The sequence below is a fragment of the Anabrus simplex genome, chromosome 13 (genome assembly GCF_040414725.1).
Source record: "Anabrus simplex isolate iqAnaSimp1 chromosome 13, ASM4041472v1, whole genome shotgun sequence".
NCBI lineage: Eukaryota > Metazoa > Arthropoda > Insecta > Orthoptera > Tettigoniidae > Anabrus > Anabrus simplex.
Window position 1 is genome coordinate 8,022,928 of NC_090277.1, and position 19,917 is coordinate 8,042,844.

Here is a 19,917-nt window from a genome sequence, read left to right on the forward strand (position 1 = left end):
TGTGGTGGCGGACAATTTGAAAAAATTCTACAGCAGCCATCTTTAATCAATAGAGCACCGTGCTGCCCTTTTTACCTACATACCTTTGAAATGGGGTAGCGGATAATTTGAAAAATTCTACGTGCTCTTGTTTGGAAGCAAATCCACGTGCTTTTTTGACAGCTGTCATCCGCCTTCTTTAATCAAGAGAGCACTGTGCTTGTATCTTTATCGTATTAGTAGGCGATTTCTACATCACAACTGTCATCCGCCATCTTGCATCGGTAACCTCAGTGCTGCCTTCTTTAGCTACTTACCTTTGAAATGTGGTGGCGGACAATTTGAAAAAATTTGTACAGCAGTCATCTTTAATCAAGAGAGCACCGTGCTGCTATCTTCTGGGCAATTTAAAAAATTCTTTTTGACAAGCTGCTATCTTTAATCTAAAGAGCACTGTGCTGGCCTCTTTACCTTCATACCTTTGAAATGTGGTGGCGGAAAATTAGAAACATTCTATTTGACAAGCTGCCATCTTTAATCAAGAGAGCACCGTGCTGCTATCTTGCGAGCAATTTCGTCAGCTGTCATCTTTAATCAGCAGAGCATTGTGCTGCCATCTTTATGACACTAAACTTCATTCTTTGACATGTGGTAGTAAGTAATGTGCTTTTTCGACAGCAGCTATCTTTAATGATGAGAGCACCGTGCTACTATCTTTATCGTAGTGGCGGACAATTTAAAAGAACATGTCAAGGAATACCTTTGTTCTAAGATCATATTACAAAAGAAGTGATTAAGAATATAATCGAACACGGTACTCGATACAACATGTGATTAGAACAATGATTGATGTGTTTACAACATATCTGGCGTATACCTTTGTTCTAAGAGGAAAAAATACTAGAATTCTGAACAGCTTGTACAAGATAGCAACTCTAACTTCCTTTACCTTTACTTACTCTGCCAAGGCATAGCTTTATCGAACATACAACGCGATTTTATGCATAAGGCAGTGCACATGTCGCATAGCTGCAGTGATGCATGTTTAGACTTAAACACACACTGCTGTTAAAGATATTACAACTAGAATCGCATACTATAGTTCAATGGTGTAGAACACTGCATTGCAAGACTGAAATCAAACACTGTTTAGAAAGAAAAAATCCTTCTCAACATACTTACTAAGCAGCTCTCTCTTCCTTGTCAAGGCACATCTCTATCGAACATGCATTGCAAAAGCAGGAGTGTGCATGATTATACATGAACACATACTACCATTCAAAAACATATTCATACTATAGTTCGATGTTGTAGAACACTGCATTGCAAGACCAGAATCAAACACTGCTTAGAAAAAAATCTCTTCTCAACATACTTACTGAGCTAGACGATAACATACGTACGAATCTGCTCAACACCTTCTTTCTTGCTTTTCTTCTATGAGTAATAAACAAAAACTCTATCTTGCAAATAAGGAGCGGGAGGAAGGTAATACCTAATCCAAAAGTAAAAGAATATGCCAATTCTACATTATTTATTTACATCTTGTATGTACAAGTTTTATCTCGAATCATTTTACCCTAGTGATGTTTGCGTACTTCTCGACGCAATTCTTGTATGTACAAGTTTAAACTTGCCATACTACGCTCTCAGCGTACCTCTCCCTACAATATGTACAGTGAATTGTGATGTAAGACAGCGTAACGTAAGTACACACCTCTAGCATAATGTTTCCACACACACATATCTGCTTTATGTGAAATAGTACCTATCAATTCTACCATGCCCCCAGACTAGAGTGTTGGTGGAATTTGGGATGACAAACCGTTCGCAGTCATCATTATTAAGGGCTACCTTACTAATTAAATGAGTGTACAACTGATGCTTCTTGCTTTTAATAACAGACATTTGCTTATGTAAACTAAGTGGATTACTCGTCATACAATTTTTATAATTTTCTAAACTTAACTGATTCTGAACTACATTCTTTTTAATCCCTTTCAATCTCTTTATTTGTAGTTGATTTAAGAGCATTATGCAATATGACTTGGATTAGGTACCTACTAATGAATCGATAATATTTTCACCACATTCGTCTTTCTTTTTACCTAGAACCTTTTTGTTCAGTAGCGGTCGATGATATTGATTTTTTTCGGGATAGTTACTAGTATCAAAACTACCCAAATCTCGCTTTATATCATTGTAATAGTCATCAGTTTTGATTTGGTAAATAAACAAATTGGTATCTGTGTAGAGCAATTGCGCATTATGAGCGTACCTCTTCATCATATAATCGTAATGGATTCATACATGAGTGTTTTAGCTAATTCGAATACTACAAAGCCGACGTAGGTAGGTTTGTCGTACTTAACCTTAACACGATTCATCTGTATAATAACTAAATTTTCATGTATGATAGTACAGCTATGGAAATTTGGTTTAATTATTAAATGGTTAGCACCATACCTTTTCTTAATATTTTCCCAGTTTGTAATCAGTTTTACATTAACACGTTTGTCAACATTTTCCATAGTCTTACCAAACACACTGTTATTCATGAGCTTGTAGAAATCTTTCTCAAACTCGTTAACTGTATTTGTTCTTAAATTATTGTTGGGATCGATATATGGCTTTAGCCATGGTGACTGATTCTTTTCTAGTACGCGATGAATTTTGGTTAACTTCAAACCATGCTGCAAACACTGTTTTAAATTTCAATAATGAATGACATACTTAGATTAGTCACACAAATTAGCAATTAGCGTTTTTGTTGTTAATGTGATGTACGGGGACTTCATATTTTCAGGGCAGAACGGTAAGTCATTATGAGAAGTGTGTAACTCTTTAGGATACTGTAAGTCAACTTCGAGGAAATAGCCTTTATTAGCTTCATCGTCTAGGGTGTGCAGTTGTAAATCATCAATTTCGCACTGCGTTAGCCAGATGAAACTACTTACTGGTAGATGCTGACTCATCACCCATCCATACTGATTGTTAGCATCGAGATAAACAATATACTGAGATTCCTGACTAGAGTCAAAACTCTGCATGTACTTATTATTTGCCTTAGAATACCGCCCACTACGCTGACTTAGTCCACCTCGAATAGACGATTTTTATAAATTGCAACATATCAATATCGGTTAGCAGTTCCAAAGTCACCCGCGTGTATTTTAACATGGCATCCCAACTTAACCCAGGTGCTGTAAGATACTGACATGGATCAAGGCTGTAGGTTTTCTTGCAAACACAGTGATAATTTTCGAAAACATCAGCTAACAGAAGTACATCCGTCTTTAAATACAAGTCAGAGTATTCACCTAGCATTTGAACGTGGAACTGCTCCCAGATATGTTGCGCATGTAAATAGTCATCATCACTAATATCTGCTGAATTCAGCGGGCAGTAAAATGATTGTTTTGATGGTAAGGCACGTTCTTTGAGGCGTTCTAAGCAGTCAAGTTATTCACAACAAAAGACACCCTTACGCCGAAGTAAATTAAACTGCGCTTCTTCAGGAAAAACACGTCGAATTTCTGTAAATTGTTCTGGCTGCAAATTACTAGAAAGTTTATCAAGGGTACTCGCCATAAAGCGAAACGAGTCAAGAAATCTCAGTTTTATAGTATGCTTCTGATCTACTTTTACGCACTTTGTAAATGCAATGTACCGCTCTTTGTTCTGAGGGATTATATCTACTTTTTCATTTGATGCTCCAAATTGTGAAACGATGAAATGCGAGTCGTAACCAGATACGTTATGAAATATTACGGGAATAAATTTTGGAACTCTATACTTAAGATTACAGCTATTATGAGCAGGACATCTGTACAAGCCAGTTAAATGGTCATGATCGAAAACTTTAGGGTCATTTTCGGAAAATTCCCCATCACAAATACTACATTTTGTAGCACGTTCATGTTCTTGTAACTGAATTTTGGTGAGTGGTTTCATAGGAATATTAGTATTTAGAATACTGCTAAGACATACTGCATCACTTTCAAGTCTTTCTAAAAATACTTTAGCAGCTTCAGGTCCTCAATACAGCTCTAACTTGTTAAGGGTACTATCATAACTACACTTGATATAATACGCGAAACTATACGGGACATGCATGTGTGTAGTATTAGTGAAAGAGTTGTCAGGATTAGGCGTGCATGTGCTGCATGGATTGAGGATAGCTTCAAAGTCTGCGTAAATGACGAAAGGCACCCACATCTGCTTGTCATAATTTGTAAATTTCAAAATATTATTGCCTGTAGCGGGTATCTCTGTACATACATGATTGCAGTCAGTCTTGGAATGGTTTGTTAACTGATCTTCAGTTCTAAAATACTGCAAGCATCCATCATATAGCCACTTTTTACCATCATGTTTTGACAACTGACTACCAACAAGTCTACTCAAATTTTTAATCCAACACAAGTGTTTATTCTCACTGTTTTCGATATAGAGTAAGTTAACATGACTACTCTTCTTATTACATCAGAGGACCTTATACAGACTTTTTGTCTACACCATACACATTAATGCTAATATTATGTAGTTGTTCAAATCTCTTAATGTCCCTTATGCATAGGAAATTCTATACTATCTAAATTTAGTTGTGTTGAATAGTGGGGATACGATGATGTTCTATTCGCTACATTCGATTCTGCAGGATTTAAAGCCGACACCACAGCGCATGCAAAACAGCCTCGTCATAGTTTTGGATGTTTACAACAGCTTCTTTTCGTTGTATCCATGTCGGCAGCTCAATGTACGATGAACCTCACAAGAGATTGTACGTATTGATATTAACTTCTAGATACAAAAATCCAACTAAAGCCCACCCTGATTCCTTTTCCTGAAATTCCTCGCTCTTAGTTGAAATAATGTTCGAGACATCCCTAAATACATCACCAAAATTAGTCGACTCACTTACTACAAAATTCTTTGTATTAAATGGTTTAATTTCCATTATTTCGGATACATCTGTGCTCTTAATATGCAAAGCAAAAAGTTCCAAATTAACTTTTAATAAATTATGATTAGACAAAGTTTTGTCAAGAAGCTGTTGCACATCCAGTTGAACGCAATTTACAAAGTTTTCAGTACTTTGAAACTTCTGTCTAGCACGAATTCTGCAACTAAAAATCCTAGTTTTAAATGCAGTATTAATTTCCTCGATGTTTTTATTACTAGCACTTCTACAGGCAAGATTTTTATGCGCATTACTCCATAAGTGACCCTGCAAATGTGAAGATGGTACATTAGTGTTACAGTGTTTGCAGTGTATAGTTTGAAGTTCTTGATTTTTCCTTGGTTTTTTACTACTACTACTACTACTACTACTACTACTACTACTAATACTACTACTACTACTACTTTCTACAGCTACATCAGTATTTACACGCTGTTTTCCTACTACCTGAGGGTTATAGTTTTAAGTAGATACCTGATGTACTTCTACTAAGTGAGCATGGTATTGCTCTACATTAGCGAAATACACCCCACAAACTTCACATAAAGCAGATGTTTTGCTAGGGTGTTCTGTTTTTAAATGCCGTTTGAGGGTATCCTGTCTTGCGAATGTTACAGCACACTGCTCGCAGGGGAACAAAACGGATACCTGTTTATGTTTCATTTTTAAATGACGTGTCAGGTTATCCCGTCTGGCGAACGTTATGTCACACTGCGAGTAGGGGAACATGCTGTCTTCAAGTTCTGAAAAGGGAACAACCATTTATCAATAGAGATTCGACAAAAGTTGTAGTGTTCAGAAAAAACAAGTTTTAACCTATAGAGGTTAGATGTTATCATAAATTTAAAAAGCAGGCAGAGAGAGATGAATGTTCTATACCTAACATTGTAGCACTCTTGTTGTTGAAAATATAGTAACTCAATGTCCTACCCTCATGTCGCAAAGAAAAAACGAAAATTCAATTAATAGCGGTCAAACAGCATGAGGATTGAAGAGAACAACTATTTATCAGTACAGATTAGACTAAAGTTGCAATTGTTGGAAGAAACGAAGTTTCAACCTATAGAGGTCAGACATTGTTGTGAGTTCGAAGTTCCAAGATTAACCTCTCCATATCTATACCTTCTAGTCCTCCTATCCTAGAATGCTAAAAACAATGTAAACATATAAGATCGATAAAAAAGTTCGAAACATACCTTAAAATGTACGCGCTGCAGAATGCAAACTGTTACTCGGATGAAAATGTGCACGTTCAAGCCTGTAGCTCGATGAAATATCGACGATAATATTCTTGATGTACCTAAGAAAAGAACAAAAATATATGAATGTAGCGTAGGGATATGAAAGAGTAAGTCAGCTAGCCTAGCTATCTTTACAAACATGCAACTCAAAGATGTTTATTGCCTAGCGTTGAAGCACTTGTGATAATGGGATATGAAAGGGGCATGCAACTTGAAGATGTTTATTATCTAGCATAGAAGCAGTTGTGATAATAGGATAGGAAAGGGTATGTTAGTTTGTTAACAAATACTGTCTAAAAGTAGTGTTAGCACATTTTCATGTTTACTTGCCTCATACATAGGTGAGAAAGTAGAGGATGCTCACACAATTAACACACATGGAAAACTGCGTGCACAGACTACACCGAGTCAATATGCAGCTTGTTACTAAGCGGATGTGTTATTTGCAAACGTCTGCACTACAGTTGTAACGTCCGCACTACAGTTGTAACGAAATGTTTATGCAACAAGAGTTCTTCCAAGTGCCTTTGGAAGATATGCTGAGTTCTGCAGGTTGACGTATTTAAGCACTATCGGACTAAGTCAGGATCGAACCTGCTGTTTTCGAAGATGCCGAGGTGCCGGAATTTAGGAGTTCTGCAGGCTGATGTATTATACTAGCGGATCGAACCTGGGAGGGCCAGCGCGCAATCCTCGACCTCGGAATTTAAGCGGGGCACTAAGCTAAGCAAAAAGAGAAAGAGCCATCATCTACGGTATCCCCTACCTGTAGGTAAACAGGGGCGCTGAGCTGAGTTGCGATCCTCAGGGGCACTGAGCTAAGCTAACATCTACGGTATCCCCTGCCTGTAAGTAGACGGAGCGCTGATCTGAGTAAAAAGAGAAGGAGCCATCTTCTGCGGTATCCCTCGCCTGTAGGTAAACATAGGGCGCTAGGCTGAGAAGCGATCCTCAGGAGCATTGAGCTAAGACCAGATCTACAGTATCCCCTGCCTGTACTTCGCAGCGTGCTAAGCTAAGCAAAAAGAGAAGGAGCCATCATCTACGGTATCCCTTGCCTGTAGGTAGACATAGGGCGCTAGGCTGAGAAGCGACCCTCGGGAGCACTAAGCTAAGCCTACATCTATGGTATCCCCTGCCTGTTAGCGACCTTTGAGCCAGGGTAGGAACAACACGAGACACTGATCTGCCGAAATATAGAAGTTCTGCAGGCAGACGTATTTGTACCGCGTATTAAACCAGAAGGCCTGCACCTCTGAGCTCAGTCTAACAAGCTGCTGCTGATAATTCTGATGCGGACTGTACGTGTGCTGTGAACTTCGTACTCAGCGAAAGTAGCTGAAGCATCACATTCTAGCAGTGTGTATGTGCTCGCCGGCCTGATGTAGCTCGTGTGTGTAGGCTTGCTTCAAGCTTACTGTAAAACTCATCCCCGATATTTGTTCTTGTTCAGGAACTCTAAAGTCTGCTTATTCGAAACCCAGTGCTAGTACATACCTACTCGCAAGGCATAACACCTGAACTACACTAGGAAGCTCCCCCACTCCTAGTCCTGTTTTACAGCCAAATGCCCTTCCTAACGCAATATTTTAAATCGCAAGATTTGTTATACCGTCGGAAGCTCTTGTTGATGCAAAGATTTTAAATAGCAATAATCTGTTTTACAGCCGGATACTCTTTTAGGATTTTAAATTACAGTATCTAGTGTCTCACATCATAAACCATTCTCTTACGGCTGAATGCCCTTTCTGACGCCGATGGACCGGGTTTTAGCCGCTTGCCCTTCCTGACGTAAGAGGACCGGGATATATTTTTTCGCTAAGTCACTTCCTGCACAAGAGCATGTTAAGTGCAAGTCATGCTAAGCAGCATTAGCTTTAACTCGAATCCTAAAACACATCTGTTGGATAGGGACCGTCAAAGCGTCTAACAAATTACTAGCGTAAAGTTGCAAACATGCGGATTAAGCTAGCACATCGTTGATGATCGCTGTAAAATTACCTACCACCACATTGCAAAGGTATTAAAGATAACGGATAACAGCTGTTAAAAAAGCACGTTACCTATCACCACATGTCAAAGAATAAAGTTTAATGTTATAAAGATAACAGCACGGTGCTCTCTTGATTAAAGCTGGCTGCTATAGAATTTTTTCAAATTGTCCTCCACCATATTTCAAAGGTAAGCAGCTAAAGAGGTTAGCGATGCAAGGTGGCGGATGTCAGATGTGACACAGAAATTGCCCACTACTACGATAAAGATAGCATGGCTCTCGCTTAATTAAAGATGGCGGATGACAGCTGTCAAAAGAGCACGTGGATTTGCTTCCAAACAAGAACACGTAGAATTTTTCAGATTATCCGTCACCACATTTCAATGGTATGTAGGTAAAGAGTGCAGCACCGTGGTCTCTCGATTAAAGACGGCTGCTGTAGAATTTTTTCAAATTGTCTGCCACCACATTTCAAAGGTAAGTAGCTAAAGGGTGCAGCACTGTTCTCTCTTGATTAAAGATGGCGGATGACAGCTGTCGCGTGGAAATTACGGCCACCACATTTCAAAAGTAAGAAGCTAAAGTGTGCAGCACTGAGTTTTGTGATGCAAGATGGCGGTTGATAGCTAATGAAACTTTTCAAATTGCCTGCTACTACGTGCTTAAGGTAGTAGCCATAAAGGGGGCAGCACGGTGTTCTGTTGATTAAAGATGACGGATGACAGCTGACGAAATTGCTCGGACGATAGCAGCACGGTGCTCCGTTGATTAAAGACGGCGGATGACAGCTGTCGAAAAGCACGTAGCTGCTTCAAATCTCGCTCCAGTACGGTTAAGTTGGCACCACTGAGGTTTAGGCCCATCAAGATATCAGCACTGACGTTAGCGAAGCGTTGTAGATGACAGCTGTCAAAAAGCACGTGGATTTGTTTACCGAATCAAATATCGCGTTAGTGAGGATAAGTTGGCAGCACTGAGGTTTAGGCCCGTTAAGATAGCAGCACTGAGGTTAGGGATGCGTTGTTGTCGATGATAGCTGACAAAAAGCACCTGGCTTTGTTTACCAATTGAAATTTCCCGCGGGAGGAGGAGCCTCCCCGTGGGAAGGTCGCCTGCGAGTGGGCGGAGTAGGAGGCTCCTGGGAGCCCGACGGAGGCGGAGGCGGCCGAACTGTCCATTATATCTACTCCAATGATCAAAACATCACCTGTTCTTTCAACGTTACTGCATCCTGAATATCGTCATTCAGAAGCCACGTGTCATTGTGGTCTTGGTCGCCGGCGACAATAAGATAGTCCAGGGTCTTGTCATGCCATGCCACGAAGGCATCTTCGGTTTCTGTGCCCAGGCCAGTTTGTGGAGAGTTGCACTGAAAAATTGTATTCTCCTTCTATCACCAATGTAGACAAGTTATGTAGTAGGGCTAGGTGCGTTCTAAATACGCTGAGTCAGCATTTTTTGCTGCGTCAGCCCCCGAGGTCATTGACCTCGGTCGCGTGACCGTGACGTCTTGACCACGTGCTCTTGTTTGTAAACAAAGCTACGTGCTCCATTGTTCTACAAAAAAGCGAAATACTATATTTTAGAATTTAGAAAAAAATTTAAACATATGAGATCGATAAAATGATCGAAACATACCTTGAGATGTGCACGTGCAATGGAGGAGAAGACTCGAATGAATGACGGTGACGGCGATAATTCTTGATGTACCTAGAAAACAAGAAATATTAATGTATGTCTGTAGCTTGAAAGATAGCCTAGCCGTACTAAGAAAGGTAGTTATTTTATGAATCAGCTATTACTAAAGTGAAGCTGCTTCTGAAAAATGCAATTACTTGCGTCGCACATAGATCTTACAGTGACGACAGGATAGGAAACGGCTCGAAATATAGTCGGATCGTCAACAGCTAGCGTAGAAGTTGCTTTCGATAAATGCAAGCACTAACCGACCGAATAAGCAGCAGTTTTACACTAAGCTCACCTTAGGATGTGCACGTGCAATGTAGATGAAGACGGCAAAACTGCAGAATGCTTCAGCAGATCTCACTGGAATAATGTTGACAGTAGACGATGATTTTTAAAAAAAGACATAAGAAACCGTAAAAAATCCAAAATAATAATAATAATCAAAGAATTAAACTTACTTTTTTTAGCAGATATCAATCACGATGGTGATCTTCGTTGAAAGTGAGGGAATACAGTAAATTGCCTATTCGTTTATATGCACATACGATTTTATGTAATCAGTACTTAACACACTGCCGTTCGTTTCACACAGAGTACATCCGGTGAACTGGGACTTGTTGCTAGAGAGCAAGGCAGAAAGTGCGTACGTTTGCATTACAGTTGTAACAAATGTTTACGCACTGACTTCCTTCAGGTAAGTGTCCTCAAGGAAGCGGTCGGTGCTATGTCTAGTTAAAAACTACTAAAGCACAGGACTTTAGGGTCAGCCGTAGACTAAGGCCCTTCGTCTAGCTCTTGCTTCCCGTGTCGGTATCACCCAGCCTAGTATAAGAGAGGATCTGGGGTCTCTTAACCACGCCTACACCTCACTGTTAACTTGGGAGCGACCCTCGGGGCCTTGAGCTGAGCGCTTAGTTTTATAGAATCAAACGAGGCTTCTAAGAGAGCATGTATAACAACGCCTACCGTGTTCCCTGCCCAATAACTTGGGATGGACACTTGGGGTCTTGAACTGGGCGCTTAGAGGCGGTTGACGGTATCCCCCTGCCTAGAGTCCCCAGGTCTCTTCTGAACTTAAGATTTGGGGCTCTTAAGAACACTTTAGAAAGAGGGTAAAACCCGATGCCGGCACATAGCCTACTCCAGCATCAATGGACCTGCACAAGGCTTGACATCCCCATCCAACAGATGAATCACCATCAACAGCGTTGTATGCCCTCAAGCACTACGAAGAGGTTTGGAATTTAAAGCACACTTTTAGAAATTGTATACTTCCACCTCGCCTACCGTGCCAGCTAACATTCTGATGGTGAAAATTTAGCGGGACTCGAACCGGCTAACCTTGGTGTCGAACCGGCTAACCTTGGTGTCAGACTTCAGCGCCTTAACGATCATAGTCACCAAAGATGCTGTTTTACCGTTGGATAATTTTCCTATCAACAACAAGCTCTGTTATATTAGCCTAGGAGAAGCGTACAGTAGTCTTTCACACAGCTAGAAGTTTGTACCTGCATGCATTACACTTAAGTGCGGCTAGTATTCGGGAGATAGCTGGTTCGAACTACTCTGTCGTCAGCCCTGAAAATAGTTTCCTATTTTACATCGGGCAATTGCTGGAGCTGTACTTTAACAGCCGATTCCTTCCCGCTCCTAGACCTTTCCAGCTCCAGGGACTGTACCTTAATTAAGGCGACGACCGCTTCCATCCCGCTCCTAGCCCGATCGTCGCCGTAAGACCTATCTGTGTCGGCGCAACATAAAACAAAATCAAAGATACTGTTTTACCGACAAGAGGTAATTACTAGAAACATACGGATCTGGTTTACGGCCGGATGCCCTTCCTAAAGTCAATCACGTAGCAGGACATTAAGTCACTGGGATTGTGAATTGCAGTATCCAGTGTCTTACTTGAGTATGTGTGAACAAAGTAATGTGTATTTTGCTCACTTGATATGTTACTTCTGTTCACGTTTTGGCAAGCAGTAGCAGAAACTCACAGTACTAGTAGCGGACTACATGCAAATGATAATGATTTATCCTTTTTCCTCCACTCCTTTTTACATATAAGTATAAGGCTGTAGATGTTTAGTTTTTTACTTGCATCTCCCGTCGTTTAGGGTGCATGCTTTGACTCCTGAGTTCGTTTCCTTACCAGGTCAGAAATTTTGCAGACCAAAAATGCATCCGTACACTTGCCGCACAAGAAGCAAGCATGTCTACTTGTCCCAGACACCTCGAGTTCGAGGATACGAGTAGTCTAGAATAACAGTCGCTGTAGAGGTTTAGTTTTCTGCTTGCCTCCCCCGTCGTATACGGTGCGTACTTTGACTGTGAGTTCGAATCCCTACTAGGTCAGAAATTTTTCCGTCGGATGGAGACCGTCAGGAAGGGTATCCGGTCGTTCTCTGAGATAATAGTATGTTGAGAAGGACACCTTGCTGTAAGATGGCGGAGTGTCTACAAGTTGCAGCTTGCTTGCTTGTCCCATTAAATTCCGCGCTATAAAGTTTACTAAGATAGCAGTAGGCCATGTGAACATCGTGTCTTCCTTAACGATGGTCGCTGACCGCTGTCATAAAGCACATGGCTAACGTAGATGTTTAGTGGCGTAAATATTGCAGCACGGTACAGTCTTGTTTAAAGATGGCAGCTGTAAAAAAGCACTTGGCTTTGTTTACAAACAAGAGCACGTACAGTTTCAAATTGCCCGCCACCATGTGCCTAAGGTGACACCCATGAGGATTTAGCCCCGTCATTATAGCAGCATGATGCTCTCTTGTTTAAAGATAGCTGCTGACAGCCGTCAAAAATCCATATATGATTTCAAATTGCCCGCCACCACGTAGCTTAGGAGGCAACTATGAGGTTTAGTGTGGTAAAGATGGCAGCACTGAGGTTAGCGATGCTCTGTTGTTTAAATATGGCAGTCGTCTGCTGTCAAAAAGCACGTGTCTTTGTTTACAACAGCTGAGAGCTGTCAAAATTCATGTGGAATTTCAAATTGACCGCCACTATGGCAACTATGAGGTTTAGTGCAGTAAAGATGGCAGCACTAAGGTTAGCAATGCTCTGTTGTTTAAAGATGGCCGCTGACAGCTGTCAAAAACACGTGGAATTTCAGATTGCCAGCCACTACGTGCCTAAGGTGGCAACTATGAGGTTTAGTGCCGTAAAGTTGGCAGCACTAAGGTTAGCAAAGCTCTGTTGTTTAAAGATGGCCGCTGACAGCTGTCAAGAAACCACGTGGCTTTGTTTACAAACAAAAGCAGGTGGTGGTGACGTCACGGTCAGGTGACTGGGGTCAATGACCTCAGTTGCTGACGCAGCAAAAATGCTGACTCAGCGTATTTAGAGCGCACCTAGCCCTACTACTAAGTTACATCAAGTGATTGTCATACTTTTGCACCTCGGGGACTCAACGGTCAAAATTTTGCTGATATAACAATGCCAACGCAATTAGTTTTTCATAGGTTTCCGCAGTATTTCAGTTAGTATCCGCACCCCAATACGGCTGATTTTCTCCACTCGCATTTTTTCCTGCACCTTACAGATACCTATGTGCTTTCTCTCCTGTGCTATGCCTATTTCGCTACTTCGTCCAGACGTATTTCAGTGATGCGATAGAGAATGGGGGTACTTGTTTGCTTAGCCGTCTAACCTCGTGCGACGGTAACGCTTGCATACTGTTGATGCTGACTGGACCCTGCCAACGCACTTCCCTTCAAGAGGATGCCGTAACGTTGGTTCCGATTCCTTGACACATATTTCCATAAGTATGTGACGGTGTTCTTTTACGGCCGGCCTGGGCTCGTGACAACAGGTAGTTACAACGCTCCGGACACGGAGAAGAGACGAATTTGGTAACCGCTCCTCTGGAGAAGGAACGATACGCTCTTTTCTGCATTAACTTCCAGAAAGGTAGACCAACTGTTCCATACCGGACGTCTCCATCTCCGCCAAGTTGCCGTGTTTGGTCCGCAAGAGTTATTATATTCCGCTCAAGTCTGCTGGCACGGCGGTGGGGACCCCGTATCCATCACCTGGGACACGCCACGTACTACGGCAGTGTAACTGGTTCTTGGAAAATATTCATCAATACAAAACGAAATAACATTTTACTGGAAAACTAATTGAGAACCTGCTAAGTCACTTCTAACAGAAATCACTTAATACCATAAAGAAGAATTGCAACAGTCTAATGCAACTTTGCTTAGCATGATATGCCATGAAACGTATGGTATACAAGCAAGTGTCCTATTTTCTGCCGTCTGTTTTGTGGTGGTAATATCAAAATCTTGTGTGGTGATGAAGTGGTCTTGCCTGTCGTATCTCGAATCAATATCTCAGTTTTTTATCCACTCATTTAGTGCCAAGAGTGTAGTAACAACACGGCGTCGAGCAACCCACTACTTTAATTGTGAGGAAGTCATGCATTCCACCGGGCCATGTGAATTCAGTGCATACAGCATCGATAGGAAATTACCACATCATATTATGATGTATTATTCCCTACTTGATCGAGTTTTCCGATGCTCCTATTGCAAGCGAATCTCACCTTGAACCATGAAATTTGTATTTCACGGTCGTCTTTCCTAGTATCTAGAATCACCTTGCGGTGGGAAGACAGGCACAGACTTCGATTATATCCAACAATGTTATCATATCCCTAAACATTATCACATGCTCCTTGAAGTTTTGTAATAAACGTTATCTCATTTCTTCCTTCATATAGCAGCGAAATCCGCTACAGTGCGTTTGAATCTCCTGTTATGTTGAATTTTCGTTCAAGCCTTGATTTTCATGCTCCTTTTAGCTGTAGTGTTAAAGGAACACTTGTACGAATATTCAAGAACGTGATAGCTTGCATTTCGGTTCAGATATTTCAGGTTTTCAAAACATAGTAATAAAACATTACAAACTGAGCCACACCCACCCCATCTATCACTACATTAGGGAAATATTCATGGGGAACAATATTTGAGGCCCGGGTCGTGTCGACTGGACAAGGCACATACATAACCCTGAGCTGTAAACCCCCCTTGTAATCAGGTAACAAGGGCAAGACTACATCTATTTGAAATAAAAGAAGAAATGGTTTAAAGCAGGGTTTTTATTAAATAAATATGAGAGAAAAAATTTAAACCAAGAGAAACAAATCACACAAAATAAATAAGGAAATTAATCGTAATACTCATGGACATACCTTGTTCTTTTTCACATAGTTGAAACATGGCGTGAACTCAAGCTGATACTCTTCAAAAAAATATTGATACGTAATTTAAAATGCTCACTGCCCCGCGACACATCGCTATTACATTACCAGCAGCTTCCTTTCATCATAAACTATTCAACCAGGTCGCCCGTTTTACCAGGATTCACATATCCAAGGCACTGCACCACATATTACCTCAGGCAACTAACAATGTGAAACGTTAGCACAACAATAAGCCGCGCCGAAGAACAAAAAGCAGATAAGAATAACGGCAGATGAGACTGAGCACAGCCTCCATGGACCAATCAAAGCCAAGACAGATCAAAGAATACAATAGGTACGCCCATGCGCAAATATGAAACCAACATGGCGGGTACTCAAGCTGAGCATCAGCCATGAATAACAAATAAAATATATAGCTGTGCGCTGAGAACAAACAAGGCGCAGAATTAGAAAGATAAATACAACAGGTCGATCGACATATCATCCTTTTCTCCCCCACACATCCAAAGTCACATGCGTACCACATTAACGCACACACAATGAGGGTATCGGGAAAATAAAACACGAAAGGCCGTTCAGATTTCGTAGTCAAATACAAACCATAAATTACGACTCCTCGGTCATTATCAGCGGGTCTCACGTACTCAAATGTTTGCGTGCGGCGTGCAATTACACATAAGGTCAGAACTGAACATTACTTTATTCACATCACTGGCATGTTGCGCCTTGTACAACCTGGATTGGTATCTCCTGCGGTCGAGACAAGGGGCACATCATGAGGATCACGCAGTATTAAAGCACGCAGTGCACCAAATCATAACCAGAGAGACCCTTTTTCAATTATCACAACAAGACCACAAACACATTCATTCAAAGCACATCGTACGACGGAGCGGAAAGATGTATGCCATCGACCGTAACATACGGGAATAACTGGTCACCAAGTCCAAATATAAACCGAACTATCACATACCTGTGATTATCAATGGTAAAATCGGATAGCAGTTAGCGTGAAAGGTCCAGGCTTGAACACATTGAATGGATATTTAAAGCATAAAAATGCCACACCAAACATAGCGGCAGCCATTGCTAGTATCCGCCAGACGTAGAACAGAAGAACTCCACAGAGTACAAATTATCGCTCCAGCGAAACGAACGACCTCACAGATAAAAACATAGCGTGTGCTGCTCCTTACTGGACGTCATTAGACTGACACATGTAAAGATTGAAAGACAAAGCTGAAGGAAGCCATTTGCATAATTAAATGATAAATCGTGAAACATGCGATAAGCATGATTCAAACCAAGCCATATTATTTGTCGCCATCATTATGTCTATGACATCAGTATTTGGAGGTGAAATGAATGCGTCTATGTTACGGAAAGTGCCGTCATCTGTATGCTCTCTTTCAGCTTTTTGAAGGTATAATCAGGATTAGTGGCGTCTGTGTTGCATACGGTCTCTGTTAAACACAGCAATTAAGACGTAGACTGATATATTACATGGTAGTATGGATCAACTTCCTTGTATGAACCTACCGTCCTATATATAGGTCGGCTGTATTTGTTTCCACATCAAAGCTACGTAATTACAAATAACCAAACTGTGACGTAATAGAATTCCACACTGAAATGATAACAAATTACAAATACAATACGTATGTTTGCGCGACTGTATTGAATATTTATAAACGAGTTCCCATTGTTCAGCATATCTCGCTGAGTACGTTGATGTGTAATGAGCTTTGTGCATGGGATATCTGTTAGTGGAATGTTCAGTATCATTTCCAGTCTGTGAGAGTTGTAGTGGAGTTGAACTATTGGTTACATCGTTTTAATTTGTTACCGTAGATCGAGACCAGGCGTGAGCTACGTGGATCATCGACCTCCAGATGGGGGAGCACTTTTTTTCAGATGTGATGTCTGTGCCAAATACTTCATCCAGAAAGGCAGTCTAGCACGCCACATGCGTACTCACACGGGCGAGAAGCCTAATTGCTGCATTGTGTGTGGAAAATCCTTCAACAATAAAAATCATCTTACAGTTCATATGCGGATTCACACAGGCGTTAAGCCATACTGGTGTAATGAGTGTGGAAAATACTTCAGTTGTAAAAGCCTTCTGAAAGATCATATGCGGAATCACACAGGCGTTAAGCCATACTGCTGTAATGTCTGTCGCAAATCCTTCAGCCAAAAAGGCAGTCTTGCAGTTCACATGCGTACTCACACTGGGGAGAAGCCATACAGCTGCCATGTCTGTGGGAAATCCTTCAGCTATACCGGCAGTCTTACATTTCATTTGCTGATTCACACAGGCGAGAAGGCGTTATGGTGCAAAGTCTGTGGCAAATCCTTCGGGCAAAAAGGCCATCTTACAGATCACATGCGTACTCACACTGGAGAGAAGCCATACAGGTGCGATGTCTGTGGGAAATCCTTCGGGCGAAAAGGCAGTCTTACAGTTCACATGCGTACTCACACTGGGGATAAGCCATATAGCTGCCATGTTTGTGGGAAATCCTTCAGCCGTACAGGCAGGCTTAGTGATCATAGGCGGATTCACACAGGCGAGAAGTCTCAATGCTGCAACGTCTGTGGCAAATCCTTCGCGCAAAAAGGCAGTCTTACAGATCACTTGCGTACTCACACTGGGGATAAGCCGTACAGCTGCCATGTTTGTGGGAAATCCTTCAGCCGTAAATTCAATCTTAAAGTTCATAGGCGGATTCACACAGGCGAGAAGTTGCTATGGTGCAACGTCTGTGGCAAATCCTTCGGGCTAAAAGGCAATCTTACACTTCACATGCGTATTCACACAGGAGAGAAGCCATACAGCTGCCATGTCTGTGGGAAATCCTTCGGCCGAACAGGCAGTCTTAAAGTTCATAGGCGGATTCACACAGGCGAGAACCTTCAGCTGGAGAGGACACCTAGGAAATAACTTGCGCACTCACAAAGGCGAGAAGCTAGCACAAAATCCCACTTAGTACGTCACGTACGGACTCAAGCGTGCGACAAGCCGCACTGTGCATTGTCTGTGTCAAATCCTTCAACGAGAAAGGCATCCTAGCAGGCCACATGTTGACCTACACGGGTAATAACCCTACCCGATGTATTATCTGTAGTAAGCAATTTTGCGGGAGAATTCTACTCTCGAAACACATGCAGAAGAGATGCCATAATGCTGAAATATCTGTGGCAAGTCTAAAGCTAGAAAGTTAGTCTAACAGAGCACTACCGAACGCACATGCGTGTGATGGTAAACGAGGGCTCAGTAATGTGACAAAATGTTCAAAACATCGTGTATCTTAACCATGCACGTATGAACCACACTGGAGGGATGCCGCACTGCTGCGTGTTTGGTGCCAAATCGTTTGTCCGCAGCACCACGCTGTCGGTGCGCACGACCGTCACTTCATGCCAGGCTGAAGCCGCACGCGATGTAATAATTTTCCTTTTCTTTTATATATCACTAACTACTATACGAGGGTTTTGAGTCCCACAATACCTCAAGAGATGTAGCCAGGTACATGCGATCGCACACAGCGTAGAAGTATTTCTTTTTTCAGCCAGACAGCAACATCTCGTCACACCTCATGATGTACACCGGAGATTGGTCCCTATGAGGTATTTTCTCTGCGGAAGAATCTTCAGACAGAAAAAAATGCGTGGTCCGTGTTGTGAAAAGTGCAAAGGACATTTCTTGAGTTTTCTCCTGATCAATCCCAGATCATGTACATCCACTTCTTCTCAGCCCAGGACGACCCCTTTTCTGCTTCCAGACATTAGTAGAAGTATGGTCAGTAACACTCATTGAGGAGCCGTCTAGATGCGAGGGTAAAATGTAAGCCGGATGTACACAGGAATCATACGACAAAGATGAATGAAAGTGGTACAAGACTAGAAACGCAGTAGAAAGATATTCAAACGTTAGAATAAACAATTCAAGGGAATAAATAAGTGCCGAATTAAGTCATAATAAATTGTTGCTGAAGACTTAACACACCTGTGCTCCCCCTTAGTACATTTCACTAGTGTGTTCCGTCAATTATTAGTAGACCAGTACCTCAAAACTGTACCTTCGTCTTCGGCTCTTGTACGAGAATGTTGTGTCTGTCGACTTGTTCTGAATGCAAATTTGAAGTTCAATTTCAGTGCCCGTAGGTTCTCATGAAGGTCACGTCAGTGGAAGTGAACTGAATTTTCACGAGATCGTTGTGCCTGGCAACGTATAACTTGGCAGCGGTGCCTTACTCGGAAGATAAAACAAGTCCTGTTGCAAAGGGGTTATCACGTACCAGCAGTCCACAACCATCATTGGAAGACTTTGTGGGTAGCGACCACGTTTCCGTTAGCTGAGACTGCAACCTACTCACAGTGTCCGGTTTGTGAACCCTAGGGTGTTTTGCTGACACCTTCATTCTTGGAAGTGGCGGACCTCTACCCCCACCACCAGTCCCATACGTCAGAGAGAAAGGATCCTCTGTGGGACAAAATCCCGACATCTCGGCGAACATAGTGAAGGTTGGGTAGGAAAGCTGCCACAAGCTAACTACCCTTTTAGTGGTCTTGTACGACAGGCACAGTTCACCACCACCCTTGTTTATACAAGTGCAAGTAATTGCACATCTTTAGGCTATATTTCGACAAACCATTATTTCTTTTGTTCAGTCACAAGCTTTGAAGGGATTTAGATCACACAAAATTTTGTGTGGATTTATTACCAGATTTCATACCTCTGTGCGAATGGGCGATAGAATAACACCAATGGTATTCCCTGCCTGTTGTAAAAAGCGATTAAAAGGGGCCCAGATGCTCTAAACTTGGGAGCATGGGT

At 41.7% G+C, this 19,917-nt stretch overlaps 1 protein-coding gene across 1 annotated transcript in view; it reads left to right on the forward strand.

Moving 5' to 3' along the window:
* Positions 1 to 18,021, forward strand: part of LOC136884828 (zinc finger protein ZFP2-like) — a 32,902-nt gene extending 14,881 nt beyond the window's left edge. Inside the window, exon 3 of the mRNA XM_068230161.1 lies at positions 16,929 to 18,021. Within this exon, the coding sequence (XP_068086262.1) occupies positions 16,929 to 18,021 (1,093 nt within the window). The remainder of the gene's footprint in view (positions 1 to 16,928) is intronic.
* The last annotated feature ends 1,896 nt before the right edge of the window (positions 18,022 to 19,917 follow it).